A 15454-nucleotide genomic window follows, 5' to 3' on the forward strand; every position below is an offset into this window, starting at 1 on the left:
TCCCAATATCCCATCCATCCCTGCCCTCTGGCAGTTTGAAGCCATTGCCCCTTGTCCTGGCACTCCAGGCCCGTGTAAAAGGTCTCTCTCCATCTTTCCTGCAGCTCCTTCAGGCACTGGATGGCCACAATTAGATCCCCCAAAGCTTCTCTTCTCCAGCCTGGAGGCAGCTCTGCAGGTGGGGTCTCACCTGAGCAGGACAGAGGGGCCTCAGCCCAGGCTCGGGGGGTTCCTGGGGCACGTCCAGCTCTCCCCCACCAGCACCTAAACCCCTTCTCCCCAGGGCTGCTCTCAGGACTGATTGTGCCTATAATTCTTCAGTCCTCAGGGTGCCCGAGTTTCCTGTAAATTCATTTTCCAGCAGCCCCAGTGCCTGGCTCAGGGTGTCTCCAGGAAGTCGTCGCTCTCCCCTGCTCAGCATCGAGCGTCAGGGCCGTCATCGTGTTACTGCTGCAGGAATCTGCTTCCATATGTTCTGAGGCTGTTCCTAAAGCTGTTTTCTTCTGAAATCTCCTGCCCACTCCCCCTCACTCCTCAGCCATTACAGAAGTGTTCAGTGGAAAAACTGCAGGAAAAAAATTTTAAATCTTCCTGGAGCTGGAATGATTCTTGCCATCCCTCAAGCGGTTCTGTTGCGCTCTCAAGCGCAGTCGTCATTTTGCAGATTGATTTAGAGAATTTATCTTTTGGGACCTTCTTTCTTTTTATGAGACCTATTTCCAAGGTTTTGGTGGGTCCTGATGACTTGAAGGAAACTGAAGTGGATGGAGTTTTTTTTCACAGCTCTAACAACAAACAGGGACTTTGGGAAGTCCAGCCAGACACAAGCATCTCTTAAACTGACTGCAAAATGCCTTTTTCCGGGTATCACCTTCCTCTGAGTTTGGAGCTTTGCTTCAGCACATCTTAAAAACTCTTAAGGATGTTCTTGGCCCAGATCCAGGAAATGTTTTAAGAGCTTGCAGCCATTTTGAAATGGAGTTTTGATATGTCAGCAGCAGAACGGAGAACTAAGAGAGGGTTTAAATTGCCAAACACTTCTTGGGCTTTTGGGCTTTTCTTTCTACTGATGAGACCAAGTGGAGGTTTACTCAGGATTTTACAGGATACACAGGGGAATGGTGGATCTCGGAACTGTCAAAATCGATGAGCAGACTGGAACTATTGACACCTTCTTGGTGTGAGGGCTGTGCTGAAAGGCCCAGGGATGATGGGCTTTACAGGCAGGAAGAATTCAACAAGTTTTATGGTCTAAAAGGAGAAATCTGGGCAGGGCACAGAGAGAAAACAAGGAAGTGCCTTAGGTACAGTCACATAAGAGGACCGTGGAGTTCATGTTTGGTGGGCAGTGGGATGAAGGCTTAGATTTCTTCATGGAAAGGGTGGTCAGGCGTTGGAAGGGGCTGCCCAGGGAGGTGCTGGAGTCGCTATCCCGGCGGTGTCCACGGTGCCACTGGACGTGGCGCTCAGCACTCTGGCCTGGGTGATTGGTCACAAGTTGGACTCGATGGTCTTGGAGGTCTTTTCCAACCTCAGGGATGCTGGGATTCTGTGCTATTACAGCAGGCAATGCCACGTTCTGAGTCAGTCCTTGGGAAAGGGCGGCTGCAGGGGGGTGTTGTGTGAGTGACCCCTGTGTGTGACCCCTGCCATGTGCCGAGACAGAGGGCCCGGCCCTCGCCTGGGGCTGTTTCCATCCACCCGCCCCGGCTGAGTTTAGCTGCCCCGAGTTTTGGGTTGCTCTGCCTCCGTGGAGCCACACCCGTGTCCCTGTGTCTCCAGGTGAAGGGTGGTTGCACTCCTGGCTTGCTGGCTTTGGCTGAACGAGCCACAGGCTCCTGCATAGGGATTTTTCCTGTGGGAGATGGAGACACAGCGAAACTGAGCCACCTCTCGGAACTGCTGAGCGGGGTTTGGGAAATTCCTGTCTTCTTCCAGCTCACCTTGTCCCACGTAATGTTCAGCACGGTCGTGTTGGAGGTTTCATTGCTCAAAAGGTGTGGGAGAGTTGGGAGATCCGTGTCGAGCTGGGGACACAGCTGGAGCCCGTGAGAATCCTGGTGGGATGAGTGTCTTGCTCCAGAGCAAAACGAGATTTAAAAAGGAAGGGGATGCGAGTCCTGGAAAGTTTGTGGTGTCAGGAAAGGGGAGAGAGCTGATTCCTAGAATTGGGTGTCCCCTGAGCACTCCGTAATGGCAGTTCTGCAAAACTTTGGGCCTTTTAGAAGGTTGTTCCATGCCAAGGTGATCTGGTCATTAATTCTTGATGCTGCAATTTAGGAGCTGTCCAGGGTTGTCTTTAAAGTGCTTTTGGTGGGGATGCATTAGTGGTTCTGCTAACGAACCCTCCTCTCTCGGTGCTGAACCACAATCTGATTTTGATTTCCTTTGCAAATAATTTACTGCTCAATGGTCTAATTTAGCCAAACGAGCTCAAATACGTTGTTTCATTGACGAGGATGGAAATGACAAATTTCCTAAGAGTGAGTCTCCTGGGGAAGCCTTTGTTGGCAGAGAGCCCTCGTGGATTCCCTTGGGTTGGGCTCTGTGAGCTCGGGGCTGTGCCAGCCGGGGGTTGGAGACAGGAGTGAGTCCGGCTGCGCTCTGGGACCATCCTGGAGAGGATAAAAATGGGATAAATGGTGCCAGGGAAAGGGCTTTGGCTTCTCAGTGCACACAAATGGGTTTTTTTCCTTCTGAGTCGGATGGTGGGTGTTTGGGTGTGCTGGCGTGAAGCACCCACAGACCCAGCTTGCCCCTGATGCTGCTGGTGCTCCGCGTGCTCCCTGCAGGGAGATGGACCAGCAGGATCCTGCCCCACGTTCACATGGATCATTCCACAGGTTCTCCATAAAGAAATGAACCTCACATCTTACAAGATCTCTGTCATGAGCAGCAGTGAGACCCAGGGCTGTGCTGAGGGTCGGTGCAGCACCAGGGTGGGCGCTGGGGTGGGTGGGTGGGTGACCTGTGTCTGCTGGGCTGGGGGACTCTGCCACCACGTTCTGCTGCTCTTTGCCTCTCAGTCTCTCTTTGCAGGTGAGGTCTTTGCAACAGTGGGATTTGTTGTGGTTATTTGGGAAGGAGGCCCAGGCTGTGCCAGCGCTGTGCTGTGACTTGGGGCTGGTGCTCTGGGTCGTGGCGTGGGCTCAGCTGCCCCAGCTGCTCCTCAGGTCTGGTCCTGAGGCACTTAGGACCTCAGGTCCCTTAGAAAGGAATGACAGTGCTGTGGAAGAGGAGAGCAGGGCTTGGGTGGGAGGTTTGGCTTCTGCCCTGTCTGAGGTCTCTGGTGGAATGGATGTTTGGAGCAGAATTATCCCTGGTGTCCTGGTGGGTGAGGTCCATGGTGTACAGGTGTGTTGTAGCCTAATGGGAGCTTCATAAAAGATTCATCCAAAAAAAAAAAAAAAAAGGCAGAAAATGCTATGTTTTACCCTGGAAGTTGTTTGTCTATTTTGTACAATTCCTGCTTTGATTTTCTTGCATTAACTCTCTCTCTCTCTCTCTTTCTTTTTTTCTCTGCAGACCTTTGTAGTACTAAACAGAGGGAAAACACTCTTCCGATTTAGTGCCACACCTGCCTTGTACATTTTAAGTCCTTTTAATCTGTTTAGAAGAATAGCTATTAAAATTTTGATACATTCATATCCTTTTCATTACTGAGTTACCTTTGTGTTTTCATTGAAAATCTCTTACCTGTTGTCTTGTGCTCAGTCCACGTGTATGAATGCCAGTCCTGCACCTGCAGGTGTGGGTTGGCCTCAGAACATACACAAACTCCTGGTTTTACTGGATGAAAAAGCAGTTCTTTAGCCACATCCAGTGAAGGGAACTTCTCCTTTATTTTCCCTGTTCTTCCCTCAGTGCACACACGTGGACGAGTTTTGGAACAGATGTGACTTGAGGCTGTGCTTCATGTGAAGGAGAGCTAGGCTTTAAGAGCTACTGAAATGGTTCAATTCAATTAAAATATAATTAAATACTAAAATATTATCTAGAAATAAATAGAGTTATTATCTGGAGAACAAGCCACAGCCACCTTGTCTGTAATTAGGCACTGACTAATTTCTTGCTCTTTTGGCATCTCTAAAGCATCCTTCTAATGGCAAAGCTCTTCCAAAATGTCCCATTGCAGGGCCCTGGGAGCTTTGGAAGCATCATCTGATGGTGTTATTAGGAGAAAAATAGTGTATTTTATTGACTGAGCTGCTTCGTCCTGTTTATTTATTTATTTTTAGAAAATGGCTCTAAAATGGAAACACATTCACATGCTTTAGAGGCTTCTGTAATCTCCTGTCCTGTATCTCACATGGAGGAAAAGCTTTTCCATCTTTCCAAAGTTGGCTTTGTGTTATTTCTCGTGGCCTCTCCTCCCCCTGCATGTGCTGGGTGAGGGATGTAGGTGAGGGATGTGAGGTTCAGGTCAGGCTGAGCTGCTGAAGGCTCTTGGGTCTTGGTCCAAGGTCTGTTTGAGTCTCCTGAAATGATTTTGGAAGTCAAACAGCTGGATTTCACCACTGTGCTAGTAATTCAGTGGCTAAAATACACTCAAACTTCTAATTTGGACATTGTGCTGCTCCCCAGATCAGTCACTTGTAAGACTCAGAGGGAGCAGAGATGTCTGGAAAGATTCCTGTGATTTTCTCCAAGCTAAATCCCGGTGTCTGTGGATTTCAGCACTGCTTTCCCATGGGCTGCAATAGCAGACAAGATATTTGGATGTTACTGAATAGCCAGGGACACATTTTCATTTAGGCCTCTGAACTGAATTGCTGAGACATACCAGAAAATACAGCATTGATTTGTAGAAAACGAATTTTAAAAGTATGTTATAAAATATAAAATACATAAATTAAAATATAAAATACAGAATTTATTGAATGGTGCCATAAAATGCTATTTATGTAGTCATATATGTTACATAGCATATGATATGTTACGTAGTGTATAAATAGTATCTATAATACAACATATTGAAATATATAGTCTATAAATCTTGTAGCTAATACATATATTTAGATGTATTTTTAGTTTATATAGCAGAGAGGTGTATGTAATACAGTCCGTTAAAAATATATCCATGTATATTTATATAAACAGCCTTATTTCCCGTGACTGGTGGAAGCATCTCAGCCCTTATTTGTAGCCCACAGAGAAAAGCCTGGAAATGGTTGAATTTTCCTGAAGTCAGTGATCTTTGGGGACCTTAAGGGAATGTAAAGAGTCACCACGTGTCCCTTTGCTCCTTGACTTTGTCCCACAGTATTTAGCATGATCATTATGTGCACTATTTTGACCAACTGTGTATTCATGACTTTTAGTAACCCGCCCGAATGGTCAAAGAATGTGGAGTAAGTACGAATTGTTGTGTTTAAGTACCAAATGTTGTGTTTGTAAGAACCTCCCAGCACGCTGAGTTTGTTCCCTTGAGGACCCTGTTCCTCCCTGTGGATTTTTGCATGAACACTTTTGTCTTTTGGAGCCGTTTATTTAGACAAAAGTAACTGCAGTTCTCCTTTTTTTCACGACTAAAAGGGCGTTTCCTCGTGACAGGTACACATTCACCGGGATTTATACGTTTGAATCACTCGTGAAAATCATTGCAAGAGGTTTCTGTATAGATGGGTTCACCTTCCTGCGGGATCCCTGGAACTGGCTGGATTTCAGCGTGATCATGATGGCGTAAGTTGTGTTATTCCAGGGATTTGTGTGAATGGGAGGGGACGGGGCCTTAGGAGGAGGGTGTGTTTGGAAGGAAAAAGAAGATCAAAGAAAACTTAAATTACACCCCCAACCCCCCTCCCAAGGTTTCTGTCTTGATTTTTCCAAGGAAAGCTTTAGCCTGATGGGATTTCAGCTCTAAACTGCAGCAGCACAGAGTTAATGGAGCTGCTGCTGTGCAAAAAAAGGATTTTCTGAAAGTTGTCTTGATTAGTGCAAGATTTTAGGTGGTTCACGTGCCAGAGGGGCAGATCAGCATAGGAACCAAATATCTTTAAATTCCAGTCTCTACCACTCCTTCCCCCTTGGGCTGTGGCTGGAGGTTGGACTGTGATTAAGCCATTGATAACCCGTTAATAACCTGTTAATAAGCAGTGGTTATTAACCCGTTTCCCATGAAGCTGCAGTGTCAGAAAGGAGACACTTGATTTTCCTTCTCGTTCTTTTCTTTTGTGCTGGATTGGGCTGATATTGAGGATCATGGGCATGTCTGAGTCACATCAGGAGATACACCCTGAATTCCTGGGTTTTTCCATATTGCCCTGAGCTGATCCTGGCTCAGCCTTAGTCCCGCTGATGGAAACCAGGTCTTTGTCACTGGTACTCCAAGCTGCTGGTGGAAGAAATATTTTTGCCCTTTTACACTTATTTTTGGAGTATTGCATGTGGCAGGCTTGGGCTCCCATATTCACCGGTGTCTGATGGAACAGGGATCACAGAGGAAGGCTCAGGAGCTGGATTTCCAAGGGTTCAGAGCACTCGAAGTCAAATGCTTTAATCATACTTTGCTGGATTCTGCACCCAAGTCTGTTGAGTTTCCTGAGTTTTTGCTCTTTGGCTACTCTACCTTTTAGTTGTTTACTTAAATTATATGCAAAGAGTTGGGCATTGTCCATGAAAAGCCAATAACCAGCAGCTCCCCAACACTTTAGTTTTACTTCAGAGCTGTTGGGGATCTGCTCTGCCCAGTGTGAGCACCCAGTGTGGGCACCCAGTGTGAGCACCCAGTGTGGGCGCACACAGACCGAATCCAACCTGGGAACTGGCAATTCCTTTATTTCTCCAGAAGTTACCAAATATCATCCCACCATCTTTAAAGGGCCCAGGGCATTGCTCTGCAAGGAATGTCCTAAATCCCTCACTGGTCTCTGTAACCCTCTCCTTTCCAGAGGCCAGGCTTTGCCTGTGGGCTCTGGTACAATCCTTTTTGTGTCAAGGGCATTATTTAAACCCCACTAAGAAGGCCTGAGTTTTTTAAAGCCCTTGAGGCCTTTCTGCACCAGGAAAAATCTTGAATATTGAGCTTTTTTTTGATTTTTCATACCAGGTTTCTCCCCACGCAGCACAGAGGAAATATTCTCTAAGCTGGGGTAAAATTTAACCCTGTTACTTTGCACTAAGCCTCTTCTCCCCTGCGTATCTTGGGTTTATCTGCTTGTAAAAAGGGGAGAATCGAACCTTCCTGTAGCTCACAAGCAGACACTGAAGCATAAAGGATTAAAAATGGAGGATGCTAATTGAAATGAAGGATGCTAATTAAATTGAAGGATGTTAATCAAAGCAGAAGATGATTATGTTTTCTTAAAAACATGAAGTGAAGCGAATATACCTGAAACTGCTGATCTGAGGTGGTCGTACAATCACGGAATCATGGAATGGGTTGGATTGGGAGGGACCTTAAAGTTCATCCAGTTCCACCCCCTGCCGTGGGCAGGGACACCTCCCACTAGCCCAGGTTGCTCAGGGTGATGTCACCAAGTCTCCTCAAATATTTGGCACTTTTACAATTGCCTTCTTCTGTAGAGATGGCAAAGTTTCAAGTTCTCTACAGGACTGTGTGGAGTTTGGGGCACCACAACATGAAAAACATCTAAAGCTGCTGGAGAGGGTCCGGAAGCAGGGACAAGGGGAGGGGGAAGGGTCTGGAGGAGTGGCTGAGGGCTCTGGGTCTGTTCAGCTGGAGAAGAGACTGAGGGGACTCATTGGGGGCTGCAGCTTCATCCCGAGGGGCAGCTCCGATCTCTGCTCCCTGTGACCAGTGGCAGGACACGAGGGAACAGCTGGAGCTGGGCCAGGGCAGGGTTAGGTGGGATGTCAGGAAAAGGTTCTTCCCCCAGAGGCTGCTGGGCACTGCCCAGGCTCCCCAGGGAATGGGCACGGCCCCGAGGCTGCCAGAGCTCCAGGAGCGTTGGGACAGCGCTGCCAGGGATGCCCAGGGTGGGGTTGTTGGGGTGTCTGTGCAGGGCCAGGGGTTGGAGTGGATGATCCCTGGGGGTCCCTTCCCACTCAGGACATTCCATGATTCTAGGTGAGGATGGGTATCCAACCGTGTACCTGGGCAAGCTGGCTGGGGAGTGGAGAGACTTAAACTGTGTTTTGCCTCTGCAACTTTGTCTCTCTCTCTCTTTTCAATGCCAATTCTGAAGCGTTTTAAATCACAAGCTGTTTCCTACAGGCAGACGATTTATGCAAAGGAAGGTGACCCCAACGGTGCCATTAACTCTGGTTTAATTCTGCAGGTATATAACAGAGTTTGTAAACCTAGGCAATGTTTCAGCTCTGCGCACTTTCAGGGTTCTGAGAGCTTTGAAAACTATTTCTGTAATTCCAGGTAAGGCGGCCCCGGTTGGTGTTTAGCTGTCGGGTGCAGGCCCCTGTGAGTGATGTATTGCTTTGTCTGTAGTTGTTGTTTTATTTTGGTGTGTGTATTGTCATGGTGTTTTTTGTGTGTGACCTCCCTCATTGCAGATATGTCACAGAGTTTGTGGACCTTGGGAATGTCTCAGCATTGAGAACTTTCAGAGTTCTCCGAGCTTTGAAAACTATCTCTGTAATTCCAGGTGAGAACCATTCAGCATTAACGGCTGGGCTTGCGTGCGTCTCCTCTCTGTATTTCCCCTCCCCTCCTGCACTGCTCATTCCTCAGAAATGGCACTGGGATTTTTTGGATGGGATTTGCAGTCTGTGTAGCAAAGCAGTTTGAAATCAAGGCTCCCAAGCCATCAAACTGTGGGATGAACAGGCTCATCTTGTTCCACCTCCTGCCACGGGCAGGGACACCTTCCACTAGACCAGTTTAATCACAGCTCTGTCCAGCCTGGCCTGGAACATTTCCTGATCCTGAATTCTTGTACAGAAAAGCTTCATGCTCATGGTTTCTCAAAAGTGCCCCTAATTCTAAGGTTGAGCTCCAGGCTCAGGTCTTACAGGCACTCAGACATCTCCAGCATTCTGGTTTCCAGGTGCTCAGCCTCTTTCAAGGACAGCACCCGAAATGACTCCTCGATGAGTTTTGGTCTCCGTTCCTTGCTGCTTTGTTCCCTCACGCATTCACTGACACTGGAGTGGTGGTTCTGCTCTCTCAGGCTGCCAGGGACCAGCCTATGGAACTGTAGGGCACATCCCTTTTGTCCCATCCCAGACTGCCAACCCCATCAGCTGTACCTGCCTGTTGTGCATGATGATGATGATGATGATGGTGATGCTCTTACGTGGCACCTGCTTTCCTTGCACCCAGTGAGAACATGCTGGAGTGATGTTCCTACTGAGCCTTCCTTCGTGTTTGGTGGTATCTAAGAGCAAAAGACCTTTGGTAATTGCTGTTAGCAGTGCCCTGGGCGGCTCTGAAGGGCGGCTGTGATTCCCTCGGCCCGCTCCAGAGACTAACCGGCTTGCTCAGAGAGAAGCATCGATCTTGAAACCAGTTTTGCCTGTGTTTTGCTTTCTTAACTGTAGCAAAGTGGGAGATGATGCAGCTTTAAGGAGCTGGTTCCTGGCTGTGTGAGAGCATGCCTTGTGTTCCCATGGACGGGAGCAGAGCAGCTCGGTTTTGGATCGTTCTCTCCATACAATTCAAAACCGATGGAGTTTGATTTCAAATGGCAGCGGAGGGGTTGGGGCTGAGCCCTGCTAAGTCCAGCACATTTTTGTGTAATTTTTATTAGAGGGACAATTCGCTGCATATTTTGGTTGAATAAAAGCGATGATTTGCCACACACAGCCAAGGGGATCCTGTTTGGGTTGGGGGCACTGAACATACCTGAAATGCCAAAATTTTGGGGTTTTGTGTCCGTTTCTGGGGGACGGTTGTCCAGGTGTGTTTCTGCAGCATGTGGGTGCAGCACAAGGCTCGCCCCCCCTCCATTTTGTGACAGCAGGAGGAATGTAAAGCGTTTGAGTAATTGGCCTTTTGGGTTATTTAATCTGAAAGCATCTTTATGGGTTTTACTGCTATCATTTCACAGGGAAAAGGTGATTTTTAGAATACACTGAATATTAAAATCTAAAGGGGTTCCCCTTCTGCTTCAGCACATGGAACGGGAATTTTAACTCTGTGCTGAGCTACTGAGAAGCTCATTTTAGTGTTTCGAGTGCCATCTACATCTTCTGCCAGTAATTGGAACGAAGGTGTGTGTGAGACGAGATAAAAATGGGAAATATTACCAGAATTTGCCATGCCATGGACAAAATTCCATGGTCTCTATGGATCTTTGTGACAGGAGCAAACTGTGACACCTCTGAGCGAAACCACCAAATTATCCCTTTGGTCTTACGGTTTGGTGGAAAAACTGTACGAAACCGTGATGGTCTCAAGAGATTTTCTATATTGGCACTTGAATTCCTATATTTTAATTGCCTGGTGCCATGTGGGGACACACCTGGGTCGCTCCCGCATTCCACAGGATCCAGGGAAACTCGGATCCGCGGAGCACGGGGTGGTCACTGCAGCTGGAAGTTGCTGGAGTTGTGTTTGTTGAAGTGTTCCCAGTCTGTGCCTGGACTGGGATCTCTCCTGCTGGTTCCAAACCCCCTTTCTCCTTACCCAGCTGTGAGGGAGCAGCACCCAGAGCAGGAACCCAAGCGCTGACGTCCGTGGGTGCATGTGCAGAGCAGAGCCGTGGGATGAGCATGGCAAGAGGTGCTGGGGGTGATGTGTCTGCCAGAACAGCACAAACCTGCTCTGCGTTGGAGCAGGGCTTTGGCATCCATGAAAAGTTTGGACAATGGAAGTAAATGACACTTCAAAGTAGAATTCCTTTGCAAGGAATGTATCTGCAACCGTTTGTTTTTGAACCTTTGTGTTCCTGGTACGGGTCTAACCTCTGTTGGTCTACAAGGGTTTCACAGAAGGAGGAGGTTGGAAGGGACCTGGTTTCTGGTCCAAGATTTATTGCAAAATGTTCATGTGGTCTCAGCTGGAAGCTTGGATCTGACTGGCCCCAAATCCAGCTGTGATTCGTTATTTTTTTGCTCATTCCTTCCTTCACTGCTCATTTATAAACCACAGAATCATCCTACTTAACACCAGAAAGGCTGATTAAAGGGACCTAATTGGGTACTGTTTCTGCATCCAAAATTCTAGCTAGTTTAGACCTGTCGCCTAAAAATTAATGCTGAGTTCTCCCGAGTCACGAGTTCTGCCTCTCACGGACCAGACTGGTGTGGGAAACCAGCAGGATTCTGGCTTATGCCTGAGCTTACTTTTGGTGCTGAGCCTGTTAATGATCCCAGTGGCCTCAGTAAATCCCAGAGCACCAATGCTCAGGGTGAAATCCTGCCCTGGCTGTGACCAAACCCACCACTGAAGGGGAAGATTCTGCTCCTGCAAGGGAAGGGAAGTGCTGAGACAGTTTAGTTGAGCAGGAGAAACCCAAGATGTGGAGAGCTAAAGGTATTTGATCTCTGTAAGTTGTTGTAGCCCGTGCCAGTGAGCTCAGCTCAAACACGGCTGAACGTGTCCACGAGGGGTTTTGTGGCAGCATATCCCAGTCTGATCCTCATTTGGCAAACCCTGTGTGTGGGGGGAAGTGATTCCCCACGTTCCACAGCCTTGCTGCGAGGCTCAGGCATTCTCAGGGACAGATGCTGAGGTTTTGATTTGTTCTGACTGTTCCTCGCTCGCCGCTGAGCTGGTTCCTCCATGCCAGTGTTGTACTGGCTGGAAAAGCTGACCACACACAGGAACCTTCACTATTTATAGCCACAGCCTTTCCCACCGAAGAGTCCTTCTGAGGTACTGTATTCATTTGGATTTTCAGTGTGGTTTCCTTCTACAGGAGTGATTTCTAGTCTTGTTTCCTTCTCCACAGGCTTGAAGACCATCGTGGGTGCCCTCATCCAGTCTGTGAAGAAGCTGTCGGATGTGATGATCCTGACAGTTTTCTGTCTCAGTGTCTTTGCCCTCATTGGGCTCCAGCTGTTCATGGGCAATTTAAGGAACAAGTGTGTGATTTGGCCAATTAATGTGAACGAGACCTTCCTGGACAATGGCTCCAGGGGCTTCGACTGGGAGGAATACACCAACAATATGTGTAGGTATTTCTACAGTGAGGCTCCCTAAAACCTCCTGATTTGGCTTGATGCAGCTGCCCAGGAGTTCCAACATGGCTCATGCTGGGGTGTGTCTGGTTTTCACAGTAAAAACCCCTTGTGCAGGAGTTTGTCAGGTGTTGTTTTTTTTTAATCTGGCCTTGTTGAGACGTTCCTAGTTGAGTTCATCCTTTAGAAGGGTTTGGATGTGCTCTTTTAACTAAATAACTTGTCCAAAATATATTTTTACTGATGAATTTCTTAGCAGCGGATTTGGGGGGGCTCTTAAGTGAAGGTTTTAATAGTGTTACAGTCTATTAAATCCTCTAACTCCATTTGTGTGTGAATGCAATCTCTTCTTTTTCATCTTCAGCAAACTTTTACATCATTCCTGGCTCCACCGACCCTTTGCTCTGTGGTAACAGCTCGGATGCAGGGTGAGTGTTGAGCTTCATTAGCAATCAGTTATCACTGATGTTGGCTAAAGCCGGCAAAACCTTTGGAATACTCCCTGTCGCTTCCTCTGTTGGTTCTGGTGCTATTTCACCAGGTTTCAAATTTCTTAATCTAATTACGAATCCGTTGCTAATGCAATGTAAGTGCCATTTTCCCTGTCAGGAGGCACGTCTGGCTACCACTGCTTGCCAGTGGCATTATTTCCCTCTGAATCCAGTCTTAAGCATTGTCAGAGAAGGGTGCATGGAGGCTCAGAAATGGGAACTTGCCGTGTGCTGTTGGTTTTCCTCTTGGCTCTGAAGACACTTCTGGCCAAAGCTCCTGCTTTGGGCTCCCGTCGGGGGCAAAGCTGCGCGTTGCAGCACCTCGTTTCTGTAGGACGAGGATAACAGGGCTTTCCTGAAATCCTGCCTCTCAGTCTCCTTGTCTGCTGTCCTTCCTTGCCTTGCTGTTTGTTGGGAGAGCTGTGGCAGTGAGCACGGAGAGCCCTGACCTGGCTGTTGTCCCTCCCCAGCCAATGTCCAGAGGGATACACGTGCATGAAGGCAGGACGGAACCCCAACTACGGGTACACAAGCTTTGACACCTTCAGCTGGGCTTTTCTGGCTTTATTTCGCCTTATGACTCAGGACTTCTGGGAAAACTTGTATCAATTAGTAAGTAAACACTTTGCTTTGGTGTCATACGTGGTGAGAATTTGGGGGTAAAACAGGAAAGGGAAATGTGAGAAGCTTTGTTTTCTTCCTTCTCTCTAAAAGAGTGAGTGCAAGTAAAGCTGCACAGTGAGATTTTTCGGGGGGGAGGAAGGGGACGTTACCTGTCAGCAGGTGTTGGGCTTCAAGTCCAGAAGGGAAGGTGGGTCCAGCTGAGCTGTGAATTAATTCGGGAGGCACCTTAGCACTGGCTGCAGGAGGCTGTGGGCGTTCAGCCCTGCTCACAGAGGGTGCTCAGGCTCTTTGGAGGGCACAGAGTTTTCTCGTGACCTGAGGGTGCTTTGGGGACCTTGCTGAAACAGCTTTTCCTTGATTTGGTTTGTTTTAAGGGAGTCTGAGCGTTGGGTTTCACACTGTGCCTCTGAATCCTTTCCAGTGTGTATCCCTTGGATGTTCCCTTAGGGGAGGAAGGTGGATGTCACCTTTTGTGTTCATGGCCAAGGAATGTGCAGTGTCTCAGCGCTCTGCAGGGAAAATGCTGAGCTGGGAAAGATTCAGCACTGCTGGATTTTCTTAGAAACATTCAGGTCAAGAAACTTGGGATTGGCCCATGCGTCGCGTGTCAGGGAAGCCCAAAATTGCTTCCCTTTCCCTTTTGTAATCCCTCTGCCATTCTATTCCACTTCCAGACTTTACGAGCGGCAGGAAAAACCTACATGATCTTCTTTGTGCTGGTGATCTTTGTGGGATCGTTCTACCTGGTGAACCTGATTTTGGCTGTGGTGGCCATGGCCTACGAGGAGCAGAACCAGGCGACACTGGAGGAGGCAGAGCAGAAGGAGGCAGAATTCAAGGCCATGCTGGAACAATTGAAAAAGCAACAGGAAGAAGCACAGGTGAGAAAAAAGGGAATTCCTTCCTGTAAGGGTGGTGAGGCCCTGAGGCTGCCCAGAGAAGCTGATTTTGCTACCTGCACAAGTAGACTATAAAAATCTTAACAAATTCTGACTGCAAGTTTCTTCCAAGGAGAGAATAAACATCTCAGTCCTGCCCCAAAGTCTTTTACTCAGGTGCTTTAAGGCAAACTCTTTCTTAAAGCAGAAAATGGAGCTTTAATCCTGGAAAGATGTGATTTATTTTTCCTTCCCTTTCCTGCACCCTCAGGCTGCTGCCATGGTCACCTCGGCCGGGACGGTCTCTGAAGATGCTGTGGAAGATGATGGTGGGGGGAGGATGTCTCGGAGCTCCTCGGAGATTTCCAAACTCAGTTCCAAGAGTGCCAAGGAGCGTCGAAACAGGAGGAAAAAGCGGAAGGACAAGGAGCTGTCGGAAGGAGATGAGAAGTGTGACAATGAGAAGGTGTTCAAGTCGGAATCTGAGGATGGCATGAGGAGGAAAGTGTTCAGGCTACCAGATAACAGGCTGGGAAGGAAATTTTCCATCATGAACCAGGTACTTTTCTGTTCCTTCACTAATGTTTGTGGTTGCTTGAGGTCAGGATGATATTCTGCTTTAGATTCCTATTGGCACCTCGAGGGATCTGCCTGCTGTCCTAAACTGCGTTGTGTCAGGAGAACGCTCAGGGCCCAAGTTTATGACTCTCACACACACATTCCTGGCAGGAATTGTTCCTGAGGAATCCAACCAGGTAACTCCTCCACTGAGACAGCTCATCCAGCCAGGAGTGAGCAGCTCTCAGCGTGCAGCCAACGAGTGAGGGGTGATGGTCTGTGCAGACCTGCAGAGGGAGGGAAACAGATGGAGAGAGACTGTTTACAAGGGCCTGGAGTGCCAGGGCGAGGGGGAATGGCTTCCCAGTGCAGAGGACAGGGTCAACTGGGATACTGGGAAGAAATTCCTCCCTCTGAGGGTGGGGAGGCCCTGGCACAGGTCGCCCAGAGAAGCTGGAGCTGCTCCATTCCTGGCAGTGTCCAAGGCCAGGCTGGATGGGGCTTGGAGCAACCTGGAATAGTGGTTCCACCCCCCAATGGCAGGGGGTGGAACGGGACAATCTTCAAGGTCCCTCCCAACCCAAACCATTCCGCGATTCTACAAAACCACGCCAGCAGCGCTTTGTGTCCATCCTTCTCACTCCATTCCTTCCCTTCTCCCCCAGTCTCTCCTCAGCATCCCAGGCTCCCCTTTCCTCTCCCGCCACAACAGCAAGAGCAGCATCTTCAGCTACAAGGGGCGGTTCCGCGACCCGGGCTCGGAGAACGAGTTCGCCGACGACGAGCACAGCACGGTGGAGGAGAGCGAGGGGAGGAGGGACTCGCTCTTCATCCCCATCCGCGGTCGCGACCGGCGGAGCCGCC

General features: G+C 48.6%; 1 protein-coding gene across 1 annotated transcript in view; it reads left to right on the plus strand.

Annotated features, from left to right (window-relative positions):
• SCN8A (sodium voltage-gated channel alpha subunit 8) overlaps nucleotides 1–15454 on the plus strand; it is a 58221-nt gene that overhangs the window by 17041 nt on the left and 25726 nt on the right. Inside the window, exons 3-12 of the mRNA XM_017730741.1 lie at nucleotides 3526–3644; nucleotides 5262–5351; nucleotides 5554–5682; nucleotides 8470–8561; nucleotides 11811–12032; nucleotides 12404–12467; nucleotides 13001–13142; nucleotides 13829–14035; nucleotides 14304–14591; nucleotides 15256–15451. Coding sequence (XP_017586230.1) covers nucleotides 3526–3644; nucleotides 5262–5351; nucleotides 5554–5682; nucleotides 8470–8561; nucleotides 11811–12032; nucleotides 12404–12467; nucleotides 13001–13142; nucleotides 13829–14035; nucleotides 14304–14591; nucleotides 15256–15451 — 1549 coding nt within the window. The remainder of the gene's footprint in view (nucleotides 1–3525; nucleotides 3645–5261; nucleotides 5352–5553; nucleotides 5683–8469; nucleotides 8562–11810; nucleotides 12033–12403; nucleotides 12468–13000; nucleotides 13143–13828; nucleotides 14036–14303; nucleotides 14592–15255; nucleotides 15452–15454) is intronic.

This window comes from Corvus brachyrhynchos, unplaced genomic scaffold (assembly GCF_000691975.1).
Source record: "Corvus brachyrhynchos isolate BGI_N302 unplaced genomic scaffold, ASM69197v1 scaffold933, whole genome shotgun sequence".
NCBI lineage: Eukaryota > Metazoa > Chordata > Aves > Passeriformes > Corvidae > Corvus > Corvus brachyrhynchos.